Source organism: Trichosurus vulpecula, chromosome 5 (assembly GCF_011100635.1).
Source record: "Trichosurus vulpecula isolate mTriVul1 chromosome 5, mTriVul1.pri, whole genome shotgun sequence".
Classification (NCBI taxonomy): domain Eukaryota; kingdom Metazoa; phylum Chordata; class Mammalia; order Diprotodontia; family Phalangeridae; genus Trichosurus; species Trichosurus vulpecula.
This window is the reverse complement of record NC_050577.1, coordinates 280,527,477-280,547,026: the sequence shown is the minus strand read 5'-3', so window position 1 is coordinate 280,547,026 and position 19,550 is coordinate 280,527,477. Positions and strand designations below refer to the sequence as shown.

At 38.1% G+C, this 19,550-nt stretch overlaps 1 protein-coding gene across 2 annotated transcripts in view; it reads right to left on the bottom strand.

Annotated features, from left to right (window-relative positions):
- The window catches only part of CCDC91 (coiled-coil domain containing 91), a 543,117-nt gene that overhangs the window by 293,607 nt on the left and 229,960 nt on the right, over positions 1–19,550 (bottom strand). For both annotated transcript variants that reach the window (XM_036759376.1, XM_036759375.1), the window contains exon 7: positions 17,386–17,490. In XM_036759376.1, coding sequence (XP_036615271.1) covers positions 17,386–17,490 — 105 coding nt within the window. The remainder of the gene's footprint in view (positions 1–17,385; positions 17,491–19,550) is intronic.

The following is a 19,550-nucleotide window of genomic DNA, read 5'->3' as shown; positions in this document are numbered from 1 at the left end:
AAAGAGATATTCAAAGAAACTACATTTTGATAAAAAGTACCACAGACAATTAAAAAGATTAAAAAATTATCACAAGTTTCTCTGGTAAACATTGCTCAAATGTACAGGGAACTGAGTCAAATTTATAAAAATAAGTTATTCCCTAATTGAGAAATGGTCAAAGGATATGAACAGATAGTCCAGAAGGAGATATCAAAGTTATCTAAAGATATATGAAAAAATTATCTTATTACTGATAAGACAAATGTAAAGTAAAACAATTTTAGGTACCATCTCACACCTATCAGAAATGGCAAATCCTAGAAGAGATGATGGAAAATAGGTACACTAATGAACTGCTGAGGGAATTTGAACTGATCCAACCATTCTGCAGAATTATTTGAAACTATGCCCAAAGGGTTATTTAACTGCATATCCTTTCACCCAGCACTAATAGGTCTATATATCAAAGAGATCAAAGAAAAAGGGGTATACAATAATATCTATAGGAGCTACCTATCTGCCTCTCCCAATTAGCTAGTGTGATAACAAGTGTAAGCTCCCTGAGGGCAGGGACTCTCTTTCTGTTTATATTTGTATCCCAGTGCTTATCACAATGCCTAGCCCATAGTAAATGATTAAAATAAATGCTGGTTGCCAGCCTCTTCCTTATTAACACAATTTCACTCTTCTTTTCAATTACCAGGTTATATCTATCTTTTAGCTAATTATTTGTTGATTCTACTCTATCCAACAACCTAAAGCTATAATTAATCTGTTTTTCCTCTGAATAGCCAAGTATTGTGTACTTGTGCCATTCAGTTTCTTTTTAGAGTTATTTGTGCACTTCTAATAAGACCCCTACACTAATATCAACAGAAAATAATTAAAATAATATGCTTGCCTTAGTCATGAAAAATTCTGCTCCACAATGCAATATAAGAGGGAAATATATTTCTTTACAGGAATTTGATTTATCATCATGATCAGAATTAAAATATTTCATTTACTCCAGAACTGATATGAAAACTTAAAACTGAAAGTGAAAACAAAGGTCTTTATATTAAATATCACTAAAAGTGAAATCATTTCTCTAAATCAAAACATACCTTACTCACCATCAGAAGACTGTTGACAGAAAGAGATAAATGAAAATGAAATAAACAAACTGCAAAGTAATTTCCTAAATAAGAGCTCACCAAATGAAGTTCACAAAGAAGGATAACCTTTAATTTTCACTTGAAAGAATAGCTTAGTGACCAAAATTGGAGAAGGGAAAAAAAGACATAAAATGTGAATCTAGGTTTCAAAGGGAAGATCACACCACACCAATTATACAGTTTGGGTAAAACAGGAAAACTTTCTCTGCTTAAAAGCAGCTATGGAAATGGAAAATCTTTGTAATAGCAATTCTTCAACTAAAATCCTAAAATCACTTTTTAACAGAGTTATGTGGTAAATCAAAGTAAAAGCAGAGAGGAACATTTCTCACGCTTAAACTGAATCATCTAATTCTACCATCCAGAGTTAGACAAAACATATAAGAAATTATATCAACTAAACCAGCCAATCAACCCAAAGAACTTCATTTCTGCTTTAGAACTCTAGGATCCAGTGCCATGGGAACAGAAAATATAAACCTAATTCCCTTTCTGAAATTAAACAGCCATTTTCCCTCCCCAGTAACCCTCCTACCCCCACACTCAACTACTACCCATTTCTTATTTTAGCAAGAAACAGCTTGGTACAATATCCTTATATTTTTAAGTCTTGTTTGAATGCTGTCAGCAGCATCCATGCCTTGGGGTCACCTAATATGGTACTCAGTAAATAGTTACTAAGTACTTGCCTAATATGTATCATAGCACTAAACACTAGGTATAAAGAGAAAGGTAAAATGCAATCACTGCTCTTGAGGAGCTCACAACCTAATAAGGGAAATGCGATGTTAACAACTAAGTACAAAATAAGCTACATATTAGGAAACACAGAGGGAAAGATTGAGCAAAGTTTCTTATGGAAGGTATGATTTATGCTGGTACTATAAATGAAGCCAGGAAAGCTACGAGGAAATTAATAAGGAGAGCATTCAATGAAGGAGGGACAGGCATGAAATTGCCCACAGTTCAGATAGATTGTTCAAGGAATAATAAGGGAGCTAATATCACTAGATCAAAGAGTACATGGGTCAAAAGAGGTGCCTAGAAAAGTGAAGAGAGGTAGGCCTGGGTTACAAAGAGCTTTGAACACAAAACAGAGGATTTTATATTTAATCCAAGAGGTGATTAGGTGTCAATGGAATTTACTGGGGGAAAGGGAGGTACTATAGACAGGAAGTGACATAGTTAGACCTGTATTTAGGAAACTCACTTTGATGGCTGAGTGGAGGACAGACTGGAGTGGAGAGAAACTTGTGGTAGGCAGACCAATCAACATGTTATCATAATGATCCAGGCATGAGGAGAAGCAGGTTTATATCAGTGTAGTGTCAACATCAGAGGAGAGAAAGGGAAGTATATGAGAAATGGTACAAAGGTAACATTGACATTTGGCAACAGAATGGATATGACTGGAATGACATCTAGGTAGTAACTTGGGGAGATAAGAAGGAAAGTGGTGCCCTAGACAATAGTTATAAGATAATTAGAGAGAAAAATGTCTCCTGATGAATTGCTTCTGGTGCATCCACAACTAGTTTAGAATAGGGGTCAAGATAGCGCCAACTAGGGGGCAGAGCCAAGATGGTGGCTGAAAAGCAGGGACTAGGGTGAGCTCCCCTCCAAGTCTCTCCAAAAACCTATAAAGAATGGCTCTGAACCAATTCTAGAATTGCAGAACCCACAAAAGAGCAAAGGGAAGCAGGGCTCCAGCCTAGGACAGCCTGGATGGTCTCTGGGTGAGGTCTATCCCGCACGGAGCTGGGAGTGGAGCAGAGCAGAGCAGAGCTGAGCCCAACATGGGCGGCGTAGACAAACCAAACCAGGAGCCAGGCGAACCGTGCCCTAGCGCCCTGAATCAGTGAACTGCAGACTTCTCAACCCACAAACACCAAAGACAACAGAGAAGGTTAGTGGGAAAAGCTGCAGGAGTGGAAGGAGTTCACCATTCGGCTACCACCCTGGGGACAGCGGAGGTGGGGCAGCTACAGAACTACACCTGAAGTTGCTTCCAGCCCCAGGTCCACCTGGTGGGAGGAATTAAGTGGCAGATCAGAGCAGGAGTGAAGAGGCTGCTGAAGATCTAAGGTCAGTCCAGGTTGGGGGTTCTTGGGGAGGAGTGCTGCTGTGGCAGAGCTGGCGCATCCCCCCAACCATGGAACATAGAACTCCTTACTCTACAAGCAGTCATATCCCGCTGAAAAACTTAAGGGTCAGGTTAGTTGGTTGGGAATAAGGCCAGGCAGTGAAAACGCACTCAGATTCAGTCTCAGACTTTGAATTCTTACTTTGGTGACAAAGAAGAGCAAAACATACAGCAAGAAGAAGTCAACAAAGTCAAAGAGCCTACACCAAAAGCCTCCAAGAAAAACATGAACTGGTCTCAGGCCATGGAAGACCTCAAAAAGGATTTGGAAAAGCAAGTTAGAGAAGTAGAGGAAAAATTGGGAAGAGAAATGAGAAGGATGCGAGAAAACCATGAAAAACAAGTCAATGACTTGCTAAAGGAGACCCAAAAACATGCTGAAAGAAGACAACTGAAGAAACCTGAAGACACTGAAGAAAACAATACCTTAAAAAATAGACTAACTCAAATGGCAAAAGAGCTACAAAAAGCCAATGAGGAGAAGAATGTCTTGAAAGGCAGAATTACCCAAATGGAAAAGGAGGTCTAAAAGACCACTGAAGAAAATACTACCTTAAAAATTAGATTGGAGCAAGTGGAAGCTAGTGACTTGATGAGAAATCAAGATATCATAAAACAGAACCAAAGGAATGAAAAAATGGAAGACAATGTAAAATATCTCATTGGAAAAACCACTGACCTGGAAAAGAGATCCAGGAGAGATAATTTAAAAATTATTGAACTACCTCAAAGCCATGATCAAAAAAAGAGCCTAGATAGCATCTTTCAAGAAATCATCAAGGAGAACTGCCCTGATATTCTAGAGCCACAGGGCAAAATAGAAACTGAAAGAATCCACTGACCGCCTCCTCAAATAGATCCCAAAAAGAAATCTCCTAGGAATATTGTCACCAAATTCCAGAGCTCCCAGATCAAGGAGAAAATACTGCACGCAGCCAGAAAGAAACAATTTGAGTATTGTGGAAACCCAATCAGAATAATCAAAGATCTAGCATCTTCTACATTAAGAGATCGAAGGGCTTGGAATACGATATTCCGGAGTTCAGTGGAGCTAGGATTAAAACCAAGAATCACCTACCCAGCAAAACTGAGTATCATGCTCCAAGGCAAAATATGGATTTTCAATAAAATAGAGGACTTTCAAGCTTTCTCAGTGAAAAGACCAGAGCCGAATTGAAAATCTGACTTTCAAACACAGGAATCAAGAGAAGCATGAAAAGGTAAACAAGAAAAAGAAATTGCTTACTAAAGGCTTACTAAAGTTGAACTGTTTTGTTTACATTCCTACATGGAAAGATGATGTGTATGATTCATGAGACCTCAGTATTAGGGTAGCTGAAGGGAATATTCATATATATATGTTTATGTATATATACATATATATATATATGTATGTATATGTGAGTGTGTATGTATGTATATATGTATGTGTATATGTATATATATACAGAGAGAGAGAGAGAGAGAGGGCACAGGGTGAGTTGAAGATGAAGGGGAAGATATCTAAAAGAAATAAAATAAAATTAAGGGATGAGAAAGGAATATATTGAGAGAGGGCGATAGGAAGAGATAGAATCGGGTAAATTATCTCACATAAAAGTGGCAAGAAAAAGCAGTTCTGTAGGAAGGGAAGAGAAGTCAGGTGAGGGGGAATGAGTGAATCTTGCTCTCATCAGATTTGACCTGAGGAGGGAATACCATACACACTCAGTTGGGTATCTTACCCCACAGGAAAGAAGGAGGAAGAAGATAAAAAAGGGGGGATGGTAGAAGGGAGGGCAGATGGGGGAGGAGGTAATCAAAAACAAACACTTTCGAAAGGGGACAGGGTCAAGGGAGAAAATTCAATAAAGGGGGACAGGTTAGGAAGGAGCAAAATATAGTGAGTCTTTCACAACATGAGTATTGTGGAAGGATTACACATAATGATACGCATGTGGCCTATGTTGAATTGCTTGACTTCTTAGGGAGGGTGGGTGGGAATGGAAGAGGGGAGAGAATTTGGAACTCAAAGTTTTAAAACAGATGTTCAAAAACAAAAAAAAAAGTTTTTGCATGCAACTAGAAAATAAGATACACAGGCAATGGGGCATAGAAATTTATCTTCCCCTACAAGAAAGAAAGGGAAAAGGGGCTGGGAGGAGAGTGGGGTGACAGAAGGGAGGGCTGACTGGGGAACAGGGCAACCCAGAATATACGCCATCTTGGAGTGGGGGGGGGAGTGTAGAAATGGGGAGAAAATTTGTAATTCAAACTCTTGTGAAAATCAATGCTGAAAACTAAATATATTAAATAAAAAAATGTGAAAAAAAAGATAGGGCCAACTAATAAAGTTCATTTTGTAATGAAGTGTATTGTAATGTAATTCATTTTCTAAAGAAGTTTTCTCTAAGAACATAATGGTTTTTTTTTATTTTTGAAAACAAGCCTTGTAAAATTGAGCTATTTCATTTGTATGTAGTTTATGAAAATTTTAGAGAGAATGATTCAATGAAGCTAATTTAAAATATATAATTTTAAATCTTAAAAAACCCCAAATTGGCTTTGTTTATTCTTACTTCATTCCTTAACTGTCTAGGAAGATAAACAAATGAAAGGCAAAAAAAAGTCACTGATTTGTGATAGTGGCTGTTTCATTTTTAAGCCACTTCTGATTGGAGAAATGCCAATCAAATTAATTCTGAGGTACCATCACACACCCACCAGATTGGCTAAAATGACAAAAAAGCATCTCCACTTTCTATGTACCTCCACCACTTAAGCACACCAGCAACTCAGTCCACTAGATCCCCTTCTTTCCTTACCCTTCCCTTCCTTTTCCTTTGTCTATCTCCTAATTTGAACATGTTATTACTTAAATTTCTGGAAACGTTTTGGAAGACATGTGTCTTTTACCTCTTTTCCCTTTTATTTCTACTCAGATCCTCATACTGAAATGTTTTTACATTTTTTCAATAAATTGTTTTCAGATGAATTTTTTAGAGAAAGCCAAATTAAGTTATTTATTTTTAGTTTTCAACATTCACTTTCACAAGATTTTGAGTTCCAAATTTTCTTCACATCTCTGCCCTCTCTCCACCCCAAGACTACATGCATTCTGATTACCCCTTCCCCCAATTTACCCTCTTTTCTATCCCTGCCTCTCCCCCCTCTCTTATCCCCTTCCCCTTCTATTTTCCTGTAGGGCAAGACAGATTTCAATACCATATTGCCTGTACATTTTATTTATTTCCCAGTTGCATGTAAAAACAATTTTAACATTCATTTTTAAAACTTAAGTTCCACATTCTCTCCCTTCCTTCCTTCCCACCCACCCTCATTGAGAAGGCAAGCAATTCAATATAGGTCATACATGTGTAGTCATGCAAAACTCTTCCATAACAGTCATGTTGGGAAAGACTAACTATATTTCCCTCCATCCGATCCCATCCCACACCCCATTTATTGTATTCTCTCTTTGGACCCTGTCCCTCCTCAAAAGTGTTTGCTTCTGATTACCCTCTCCCCCCATTCTGTCCACCCTTCTATCATCTCCCCCCGCCCTGTCTTATCCCCTTTCCCCCTACTTTCCGGTAGGGTAAGATTATTCCCTCCTTAAGCCAAATCCAATGAGAGTAATGTTTGCTCATTCCCTCTCACCTTCTCCACTGTAAAAGGTTTTTCTAGCCTCTTTTGTGTCAGATAATTTCCCCATTCTACCTCTCCCTTTCTCCCTCTCCCAGTACATTCCTCTCTCACCTTTTAATTTTAATTTTCAGATATTCAACTCACCCTGTGCCGTGTGTGTGTGTGTGTGTGTGTGTGTGTGTGTGCTTGTGCATGTGTGTGTATTCCCTCCAACTATCCTAATACTGAGAAAGGTCTCATGAGGTACAAATATCATCTTTCCATATAGGAATATAAACAGTTCAACTTTAATAAGTCCCTTTGATTTTTCTTTCCTATTTACCTTTACATGCTTCTCAAGTCTTGTAACTGAAAGTCAAATTTTCTATTCAGCCCTGGCCTTTTCATCAAGAATGCTTGAAAAAAGCATCATAAACCTGGGACTCAAATCCACGCAAACTAGGCTTTCCCTTGAGGCAAGGAGGTCATCAAAGACTCCTAATTTAATCAAAGAAACAAAGGCCAAACTCTTCAAGGGCACTTGATTAAATAAGTGCTAAAAGTCCACCTTAATTACTGATACAATGTTATTTCCTGCTTAAGCCAAATCCAATGAGAGAAGGTTCACTCATTCCCTTTCACCTACCCCATCTTATCTTCCATTATAATAGCGGAGGTTTTTTTGCCTCTTTTATCCCTTTCTCCTCTCTGTTCCTCTCTCACCCCTTAATTTTATTTTTTTTAGATATCATCCCTTTATATTCAACTCACCCTGTGCCCACTGTCTGTGTGTGTGTGTGTGTGTGTGTGTATAGATATATATCTTTATATATAGATACAGATATATAGACATATATAGATGTATAGATATAGATGTGTAGATATTGATACATATGTATATATTCCCTTCAACTATTCTAATACTGAGAAAGGTCTTCTGAGTTACAAATATCATCTTTCCATTTAGGAATGTAAATAAAACGGTTCAACTTTAGTAAGTCCCTTAGGATATCTCTTTCCTGTTTACCTTTACATGTTTCTCTTGAGTCTTGTATTTGAAAGTTAAATTTTCTATTCAGCTCTGATCTTTTCATCTCTGCTGCACTGATGCTGCTGCTGTTGCCACCAGGACTGCATCCACCTCCGCTGCCCCAGGGCTGGGCGGTACCATGATCTCACCCAAATCCAACAAACTTTTTCCATTGAGCTGCTAAGTTGTGTTTGGCATTTGTAGGTTGATGTAACAACAATGTGACTACCAGCTGCTGCGGAAGCAAAAGAGAAACAACAGGACCACACAGAAGGGCTGCTAGCACAGGTTATTTGATCTGCTTTTCTAAGAAAAGCAACTTTAAGGGGTTTACAATCTTAGTTTAATTGAACACACATATATCATTCATTTAGTTCAGGGGAAAAAGCCAGCACCCTTAACTTAAGAGCAACTACAAACAGAAATTATGAACTGATCAACAGACAGCTTTTCTCTGATCAAAACATTACATACATAGTTACCAAAAAGAGAAGCAACAACATCTGGGTTTTCAAAGCCAGGGGGCTCTTATCAATGGCTACCCAGAGTCTCATCTGGTCAAATCACATGACGCTCTTCCAGGGAGCACGAGCCCCAAAACAAAACACCAACCTCAGATCTTATATACCCTTCTCAGGGTCAGAGGATATCACAACCATGGAACTCAAACCTATGTGAATTAGGCTTTCTTATTGCTTAAGCAGGTCAAAGACTCTTGATTCAGTCAAAAGAACAAAAGACAAGAAAAAGCCCACTTTGCTTGCCATTACATTTGAAAAGCAAGACTCATCAAAGGTACTTGATACCTCAGCATTCTAAAAGAGAAAACAGTCCCACCCTGATTACCACTACAGTTGAGAAGTCTGGAACCTGCCACAGCTCTGTGATTCATTTCCCTGAGGCCCGAGCAGTCCTGGCAGAGCCCGTCTGCTCAGGCTTGGTCTCTGCTGGTGGGGACCAAGCTGGGCTGCATTCTTCTCCCACCTGGGTGCAACAGGCCTTTCCCAGCAACCATCCAGGCCATCTTCGGCTGGAGACTTCTTTCACTCTGTCATTTCATGAGTTCTATAGCTCTAGAATTTGTTTAGAGTCATTTTTTATGGGTGTTTGGAAGGATTTGGGGGAGTGCTAAAGGAAGTCTCTGCTTTCACCCCACCATCTTGGCTCTGGCCCTGTCCCCTTCTTTTTAATCCTTCCTCCACACCCACTCCTCTGCAAGCTTTTCTCTTCCAGAGAGATTACAGAGGTCATATTACACTTATGGCTAACCTTTGATTTAACCCAGATAAATTACATGCTCTCCTGTTTTCCTTTCTCCGTTTTATTCATTTTCCTGTTTTGTAATGAGTAACATTAAAAAAAATTACTTATTTACCTGTAGACAGGGTGTCACCAGAATCTGTCCATAATGCCCAACGATTACCTCTTCATCATTACCTCCACCAAATTTCTACCTTCGCCCCATAATCTTGTATACATTTAGAAAAATATTTCTTACTTTTCTATCTGCCATCACTTTCTGTTGCTATTGTTCTTGGCTTCTGGATTTGTATATCCTTCCTACATTTCTGTTGTCTAAAATGTTAAAGAAGTAAATGACTTCAGGCCTGGTTTTCTTACTATGTTCCCATAGGGGAAGAAGGTAATCAAAAGCAAACATTTTTGAAAAGGGACAGGGTCAAAGGAGAAAACTGAATAAAGGGGGATAGGATAGGAAGGAGCAAAATATAGTTAGTCTTTCACAACATGAGTATAGTGGAAGGGTTTTGCATAATGATACACATGTGGCCTATGTTGAATTGCTTGCCTTCTTAGGGAGGGTTGGTGGGGAGAGAAGCAGGGAGAGAATTTGGAACTCAAAGTTTTAAAAGCAAATGTTGAGAGGCGGAGCCAAGATGGCCACATGAAAACAGCATCTTACCAGAGCTCTCTCACAAGTTCTGTCAGATTCCTATAAAAAAGTGAATTTGAGCAGATTTGAGAGAGTTAGAAACTGCAAGAAGTCTGAGTGGGGCAAATTTCCCAGCCAGAAGAGTCTGAAAGGCCGAAGGAACGAATCTGTGGGCTAGAATCTGTGGGCTACAAGAGCGCTTGGTGTGCAGAGCTGCTCCAGAGGGGACCAAAGTGGAAGCAGCTGGCTGGGAAACCCACGTGGGAGACAGGCTGGGAGAAAGCTGGGCACCCGAAACCAGCAGAGATCCCCAGGCCTCAAACACAGGACAGCACTCTGTGGAAGTGACAAGAGGCAGCTGCAACACCACCCACCGTGAGACACCAACTCCTGGGGCTTGTAGCCCAAAGGTATGAAACACTTCTTGATCTTCCTGCAGACATAATGGCCAGATAAACGGCTCCAATCCCTCCCTCCCCACCCAGAGAATTCCTCGCTGGGGGGGGGACAAAACAAAACGCTGGAGGAGAAGAGACAGAAGTGGGGCTTCAGTGGCCAAAGAGTGGGAGTAGCTGAGTTCCAGAGGGGCAGAGGCAGGAGGGGTCAACACCAGGAGCCCAGATGTACTCTTGCTCCCTCAGGGGAAGTGCCAGACACCCTGGGGAAGAGGAGATTTCGGGTAGCCAGACCCCCTCCCCCACACCTCAGGAAACTGAAGGCTTTAATTTACAAAACCAACAACAAACTCCAAGAAATATTATAGCCAAACTTCAGAATTACAAAATCAAGGAGAAAATACTGCAAGCAGCCAAAAAGAAACAATTCAAATATTGTGAAACTACAGTCAGGATCACGCAGGATCTTTCAGCTTCCACTTTAAAAGATAGGAGAAACTGGAATATGATACTCCAAAGGGCAAAGGAGCTGGGACTAAAACCAAGGATCAAATACCCAGCAAAATTTAGCATAATTTTTCAGGGAAGGAGATGGACATTCAACAAAATAAGGGAATTCCAGACCTTCCTGATGAAAAGGCCAGAACTCAATGGAAAATTTGATTTCCAAATACAAACCTCAAGAGAGACATGAAAAGGTAAACAGGGGGAAAATCCCCCACAAATCTTATTAATCAATAAGGGCAAATTATTTGCATCTTTATATAGAATTACATCGTCTTTTGTATGTTTTATACGTATACATATATATGTCAATCTTGAGAATAGTATATCTATTATGACAATTGAAAGGGTACATATAAACGGTGAATATCTGTATAAAATAACTGATATAAGGATAAAAAACATAAGTAACAGATATAAAGGGAGGGCTATGAGAGAAGAGGTAAGGAGGTAGTAGAAAAGGGTAAATTACACCAAATGGAGAGGCACAAAAACATATTATAGTAGAGGGAAAGAAGGGAGGGAAAAGAGCAGTTTTTGAGCTTTCCTGTCATCTCATCTGGCTCAAGAAGGGAATAACACAATAACACACCCTGATAAGTATAGAAATCTAACTTCTCCTACAGGACGTAGGAGGGGAAGGGGGGAAGAAAGGGACGGGGGTGGTCAGAAGGGAAAGGAGAAGTAACAAATGGGAAACAGTAAGATAAGGGAGGGGAATAAAGAGGGAGGGTACACCGAGGAAGGCAGCAGACAAAAGCAAAACTTTGTTGAGGAGGGGAAGGGGAAAGAGAGAAATAAAAGCATAAACAGGGGGAAATAGGATGGAGAAAAAGACACAGATAGAAATCATAACTGTGAATGTGAACAGGATGAACTCTCCCATAAAACAGAAGCAGACAGCAGAATGGATTAAAAACCATAATCCTACAATATGCTGTTTACAAGAAACACATTTGAAACAGGGGGATACACACAGGGTAAAGGTAAAAGGCTGGAGTAAAATATATTGTGCCTCAGGTAAAGTAAAAAAATCAGGTGTAGCAATCCTAATCTCAGACAAAGCAAAAGTAAAAATAGATTTAATTAAAAGAGATAAGGAAGGACTCTACATCCTGCTAAAAAGCACCATAAACAATTAAGAATTATCATTGTATAACATTTATAAACCAAGTGGTATGGTATGCAAATTCTTAGGGGAGAGGTTAAGGGAGTTACAGGAAGAAATAGACAACAAAACTATAATATTGGAAGACCTCAACCTTCCCCTTTCTGAACTTGATAAATCTAACCTCAAAATAAATAAGAAAGAAGTTAAGGAGGTAAACAGAATTTTAGAAAAGGCAGATATGATACACCTCTGGAGAAAACTAAATGGGGATAAAAAGGAATATACTTTCTTCTTAGTGGTACATGGCACATACTAAAAAACTGACCATGTACTAGGGCATGAAAACCTCACAATCCAGTGCAGAAAGGCAGAAGTAGTCAAAGCATCCTTTTCAGATCATGATGCAATAAAAATTCTTTGTAACAAAGAGCCATGGAAAAATAACCTAAAAGTTAATTGGAAACTAAATAATCTAATTCTAAAGAATGAGTGGGCCAAAGAACAAATCAGAGAAACAATTAATAACTTCATTCAAGAGAATGACAATAATGAAACAACATACCAAAACTTATGGGATACAGTAAAAGCAGTTCTTAGGGGAAGTTTTATATCTCTAAATGCTTACATAAATAACATAGGGAAAAAGGAGGTCAATGATTTGGTCATACGACTGAAAAAGCTAGAAAAAGAACAAATTGAAAATCCCCAATTAAATACCAAATTAAAAATACTGAAAATCAAAGGAGAGATTAATAAAATTGAAACCAAGAAAACTAATGAATTAATAAATAAAACAAAGAGCTGGTTTTATGAAAAAACCAATGAAATTGATAAACCTTTGGTCAATTTGATTTAAAAAAAGAAAGAAGAAAGTCAAATTACCAGTATCAAAAATGAAAAGGGTGAGTTCACCTCTAATGAAGAGGAAATCAAAACAATAATTAGGAATTATTTTGCCCAATTATATGGCCATAAATTTGACAACCTTAGACATATGGATGAATATCTACAAAAACATAAATTACCCAGGGTAAAAGAAAAGGAAGTAAAATTTCTAAATAACCCCATCTCAGAAAAAGAAATTGAGCAAGCCATCAATGAACTCCCTAGGAAAAAATGTCCAGGGCCAGATGGTTTTACATGTGAATTCTATCAAACATTTAAAGAACAATTAATTCCTATACTTTGTAGACTATTTGGGAAAATAGGTGAAGAAGGAGTCCTATCAAATTCATTTTATGACACAAATATGGTACTAATACCCAAACCAGGTAGTGTCAAAACAGAGAAAGAAAATTATAGAACAATTTCACTAATGAATATTGATGCCAAAATTTTAAATAAAATATTAGCAAAAACATTGCAGCAATTTATCATCAGAATAATACACTATGACCAGGTAGGATTTATTCCAGGAATGCAAGGCTGGTTCAATAGCAGGAAAACTATTAGCATAATTGACCATATCAACAACAAAACTAGCAGAAACCATATGATCATCTCAATAGATGTTGAAAAGGCCTCTGATAAAATACAACACCCATTCCTATTAAAAACACTAGAAAGCATAGGAATAATGGAGCCTTCCTTAAAATTATAAATAGCATCTACCTGAAACCATCAACAAGCATTATTTGTAATGGGGATAAGCTAGATGCATTCCCAAGAAGTTCAGGGGTGAAACAAGGATGTCCATTATCACCTGTACTATTCAATCTGGTACTAGAAACGTTAGCTGTTGCAATAAGAGAAGAAAAAGAAATTGAAGTAATTACAATAGGCAAAGAAGAAGCTAAAATATCACTTTTGCAGATGATATAATGATTTACTTAGAGAATCTGAGAGAACAAAGTAAAAAACTACTTGAAATAATAAACAACTTTAGCAACGTTGCAGGATATAAAATAAACCGACATAAATCCTCAGCATTCCTATACATTACTAACAAAGCCCAACAGCAAGAGATAGAAAGAGAGATTCCATTCAAAGTTACTGTAGACACTATCAAATATTTGAGAGTTTATCTGCCAAGACAAACCCAGGGCCTATATGAACATAGTTATGGAACACTTTCCACACGAATAAAGTCAGATCTAAATAAATGGAATAATATCAGTTGCTTATGGTTAGGCCAAGCTAATATAATAAAAATGACAATTTTACCTAAATTAATCTATCTATTCAGTGCCATACCAATCGAACTACCAAAAAATTATTTTACTGAGCTGGATAAAATAATAACAAAATTCATCTGGAAGAACAAGAGGTCTAGAATATCTAGAGCATTAATGAAAAGAAATGCTAGAGAAGGTGGCCTAGCCATACCAGATATCAAACTATACTATACAGCAGCAGTCATCAAAACTACCTGGTACTGGCTAAGAAACAGAGTTGTGGATCAGTGGAATAGGACAGGAACATAAGATGGAGAAGTCAACGACTATACCAATCTCCTCTTTGATAAACCCAAAGAGGCCAGCTTCTGGGCTAAAAATTCACTGTTTCACAAAAACTGCTGGGAAAATTGGAAAATGGTAGGACAGAAACTGGGCATAGACCAATATCTTACCCCACATACCAAAATAAAGCCAAAATGGGTTCATGATTTAGGAATAAAGGCTGAAAGTATAAGCAATTTGGGAGAGCAAGGAATAGTTTACTTATCAGATTTACGGAAAAGAAAAGAATTCATGACCCAACAAGAGATAGAGAGCATTACAAAATGCAAAATGCATAATTTTGATTATGTTAAATTGAAATGTTTTTGTACAAAAAAAGCCAATGCAACAACGATTAGGAGGGAGGCAGAAAATTGGGAGAAAATCTTTACAACTAGTGTCACTGATAAAGGCCTCATTTCCAAAATATACAGGGAACCGAACCAAATATATAGGAATACAAGTCACTCCCCAATTGAGAAATGGTCAAAGGATATGAACAGACAGTTTTCAGAGGAAGAATTTAAAGATATCTATAGATCAGCTCACAACTCCACCAGATTGGCTAAAACAACAAAACAGGAAAATCATAAATGCTGGAGAGGATGTGGGAAAATGGGAACATTGTTACATTGCTGGTGGAGTTGTGAAGTTATCCAGCCATTTTGGATAGCAATGTGGAACTATGCCCAAAGGGCTTTAAAAATGTTCATACCCTTTGACCCAGCAATACCACTTCTAGGGTTGTATCCCAAAGAGATCACACAAGTGGGAAAAGGACCCAAATGTATAAAAATAGTTACAGCGGCTCTTTTTGTGGTAGCTAAGAATTGGAAATCAAAGGGATGCCCATCAATTGGGGAAAGCTGAACAAGCTGTGGTATATGAAGGTAATAGAATACTACTGTGCTATAAGAAATGGGGATGATACGGACTTCATAACAACCTGGAAAAACCTACATGACATAATGCTGAGTGAGCGGGGCAGAGCCAGGAGAACATTATACACAACCACAGATATATGGATTCTGTGAGGACTAACCCTGACAGACTTTGCTCTTCTCAGCAACACAATATGCAGAGACTCACTATGGAGAGTGCTATCTACATCCAGAGAAAGAACTATGAAGTATGAATGCACATCGAGGCACACTTCATGCTCGCCTTTTTCTCCCCCCCCTTTTTTTTCCCCTCTTTTGCATTTGTTGTTGCGTTGTGGGTTTTTTTTTTTTTGGTTCTGTTTCTTCTTTGTCATGATTCATTCCATTGGTCATAATTCTTCTCCACAACTTGACTAGTGTGTAAATTAATTCAATGTGAAGTTATACATGGAAGTTATACGAGATTCCATGCCGTCTTGGGAAGGCAGAGGGAGGGAAGAAAATCTGGAACTCAAAATTATGTAGAACCATGTGTTGCAAATTAAAAAGAAAAAGAAAAAATAAAAAGGAAAAAAAAAAGCAAATGTTCAAAAAAAAAGTTTTTGCATGCAACTAGGAAACTAGATATACAGGCAATGTGGCATAAAAATCTATCTTGCCCTACAAGAAAGTAAGGAAAATGGGGATGGAGGGGAGCGGGGTGATAGAAGGGAGGGCTGACTGGGGAACACGGCAATCAGAATATATGCCATCTTGGAGTGGGGGTGAGGGTAGAAATGGGGAGAAAATTTGTAATTCAAACTCTTGTGAATATTAATGCTGAAAACTAAAAATAGTAAATAAATTAAAAAATTAAAAGAAGAAAAAAGAAAATGAGGCTGAGAAACAACTACTTTGCCACTAGTAATACAGCTAGCAAGAATTTATTTATTTTTAGTAGTATTTTCTTTTTTCCCCAAGTACATGTCAAAACAATTTTTAGCATTCATTTTTACAGAGGTTCAAAATTTTTCTCCCTCCATTCTTGTCCTCCCCTCTTCCTAAAATGGTAGGAAATTTGATATAGGTCATACATGTGCATCATATCGGGGTGGGGGGGACTATGAAAAAGAATAAAGTGAGTGTAAAAAATATGCTTCAACCTGCATTCAGAGTCCATCAGTTCTTTGTCTGGATGCAGATTGCAAGAAAAATCAATCAATCAATAAATAAAGTATCTGTAATCTCTTTGCTAATATTTTATTTAAAATTTTTGCATCTACATTCATTAGATAAATTGGTCTATAATCTACATCTAATATTTATATCTACTATAGACAGACCTGAAAATATTTGTAGGTTGCAGAGAAGAAAATATGGATAGAATGAAAATTGTGTGCCATTTTTGTGCCTCAGCAAATGCCTGGAACATATTCTCTTCCTCATGTCCACCATATGGAATCTCGAGCTTCAACCTCCAGCTCAAGTGTCAATAATAATAGCTAATATTTACAATGCTTTAAGATTCACAAAGGGCTTTATCTCATTTGAATCTCACAACAACCTTATAAAGTAGTTGGTGTTATCCACATTATATACATGGAGAAAACTAAGGTTGAGAGGTTAAGTGACTTACCCAAGTAACCCACACTGGTCAGTGCTTGGCATTCCACTCACCATATCACCCAGCTACCAACCACCAAAAGAATTCTATTCTGATTTACCATCCCCCTGGCACCCGCAGTTTCTAGTCTTCTTTTACCAAAATTTCTTGGTAAAAATATTTTATTATTGTATTCAGTTTTATATGCATGTGGTGTTTTCCTCTCAAAAATTTAAGTTCTTTGAGGCCAAGGACTATTATTTTTGGTTTTGTGTCATTAGAGGTTGTAAAAATCATGGGCACATTTAATAAATATTTATTAAATTTAATACATGCTTGTTGAATTACTACTGACTGGATCAATCAACTTGAGTATCCTTTTATTACTAAATCAGAAGAAGATATTTTCTAGTAAATTTCTTGCATCTTTGGATCAACAAAGTCCTGGTCTCTAGTCCAACGGACATCCAGAGTTCATGCTACATTCAGCTTTTCAAATTGTCATTTTAACAATTTGTAGATATTTATTGATGGAAATCTTAGTTAATGTTTCATGCATTTTAATTATTCACTCTCAGTATTTACCGAGTACCTTTTTAGTTAATACGCTAAATCAGTTAATTGAAATTATTATATTTTAAATATTAAAAAGTAAGCTTATTTACCTGAAGCATTTTGTATTTATCCTGGAGAAAAACTGCTTCATCTTCTTTTTCTTTTAGGAAATCTTTTTCTAGGATTCTATGTTTTTCCACCAATGTTTCTAAATCCTAAAGGGAAAAAGGAAAGAGTACCAGATTTTACAGTGGAGACTGTCAAAGTTCACTCTAAGCTATTTTTTAGCCAAATATGGTAGAATCTTATACATAGGTTAACTGAATAGGATTCATCACACTAGATTTTATACATGTAATCAAAGTTTCATGGCCACTATTTATTGTAGTATTGATACATTTCTTAATTACTTAATACATATTATCAGATAGTTATAAAAAACTTTCTATCTTCAACACTGTTCTTTTTTACGTTTATTTTTTAACATTCATTTTTCCTCCCTCACCCTTAGAGAAGTGAAGCAATATGATACCCATTAGACTTGTTAAGTTACACAAAACAGATTTCCATAATGGCCATATTAGAAAAAAAAAAGGAGAGCCAAGATGGCGGCTGGTAAGCAGGAACTAGTGTGAGCTCCGTACTGAGTCCCTCTAAAAACCTATAAAAAATGGCTCTGAACCAATTCTAGAACGGCAGAACCCACAAAACAGCAGAGGGAAGCAGGGCTCCAGCCCAGGACAGCCTGGATGGTCTCTGGGTGAGGTCTATCCCGCACGGAGCTGGGAGCTGGGAGCGGAGCAGAGCAGAACCCAGCCTGAACAGCGTGGACCATCCAGATCAGAAGCCGGGCGGAGGGGGACCTAGTGCCCTGAATCAGTGAGCTGCAGCAGTTACCAGACTCCTTAACCCACAAACACCAAAGACTGCGGAGAAGGTTAGTGGGAAAAGCTGCGGGAGTAGAAGGAGTTCACAGTTCAGCTTCCAGCCCCGGGGGCAGCGGAGGTGGAGCAGCTACAGCTGTTGTTACTTCCTGCTCCAGGCCCACCTGGTGGGAGGAATTAAGTGGCGGATCAGAGCAGGAGTGCACTGCCTGCTGAAGATCTAAGCACAGTTCGGGTTGGGGGTTGGGGAAGGAGCAGTGCTGGTGTGGCACAGCTGGCACCTCCCCCCCAAACGTGGAACATAGAACTCGTTAGTCTACAAGCAGTCATACCCCACTGAAAAACTCAAAGGTCAAGTTAGTTGGCTGGGAATATGGCCAGGCAGTGAAAACGCACCAGGGTTCAGTCTCAGACTTTGCATTCTTTCTTTGCTGACAAAGAAGACCAAAACATACAGCCTAAAGAAGTCAATAAAGTGCAAGAGCCTACACCAACAGCCTCCAAGAAAAACATGAACTGGTCCCAGGCCATGGAAGAGCTCAAAAAGGAGTTGGAAAAGCAAGTTAGAGAAGTAGAGGAAAAATTGGAAAGAGAAATGAGAAGGATGTGAGAAAACCATGAAAACAAGTCAATGACTTGCTAAAGGAGACCCAAAAAAATACCGAAAAATACACTGAAGAAAACAACACCTTAAAAAATAGACTAACTCAAATGGCAAAAGAGCTCCAAAAAGCCAATGAGGAGAAGAATGCCTTGAAAGGCAGAATTAGCCAAATGGAAAAGGAGGTCTAAAAGACCACTGAAGAAAATACTACTTTAAAAATTAGATTGGAGCAAGTGGAAGCTAGTGATTTTATGAGAAATCAAGATATTATAAAACAGAACCAAAGGAATGAAAAAAATGGAAGATAATGTGAAATATCTCATTGGAAAAACCACTGACCTGGAAAAGAGATCCAGGAGAGATAATTTAAAAATTATTGGACTACCTGAAAGCTATGATCAAAAAAAGGGCCTAGATATCATCTTTCAAGAAATTATCAAGGAGAACTGCCCTGATATTCTAGAGCCACAGGGCAAAATAGAAATTGAAAGAATCCACAGATCGCCTCCTCAAATAGATCCCAAAAAGAAATCTCCCAGGAATATTGTTGCCAAATTCCAGAGCTCCCAGATCAAGGAGAAAATAATGCAAGCAGCCAGAAAGAAACAATTTGAGTATTGTGGAAACCCAATCAGAATAACCCAAGATCTGGCAGCCTCTACATTAAGAGATCAAAGGGCTTGGAATACGATATTCCGGAGGTCAATGGAGCTAGGATTAAAACCTAGAATCACCTACCTAGCAAAACTGAGTATCATGCTCCAAGGCAAAATATGGATTTTCAATA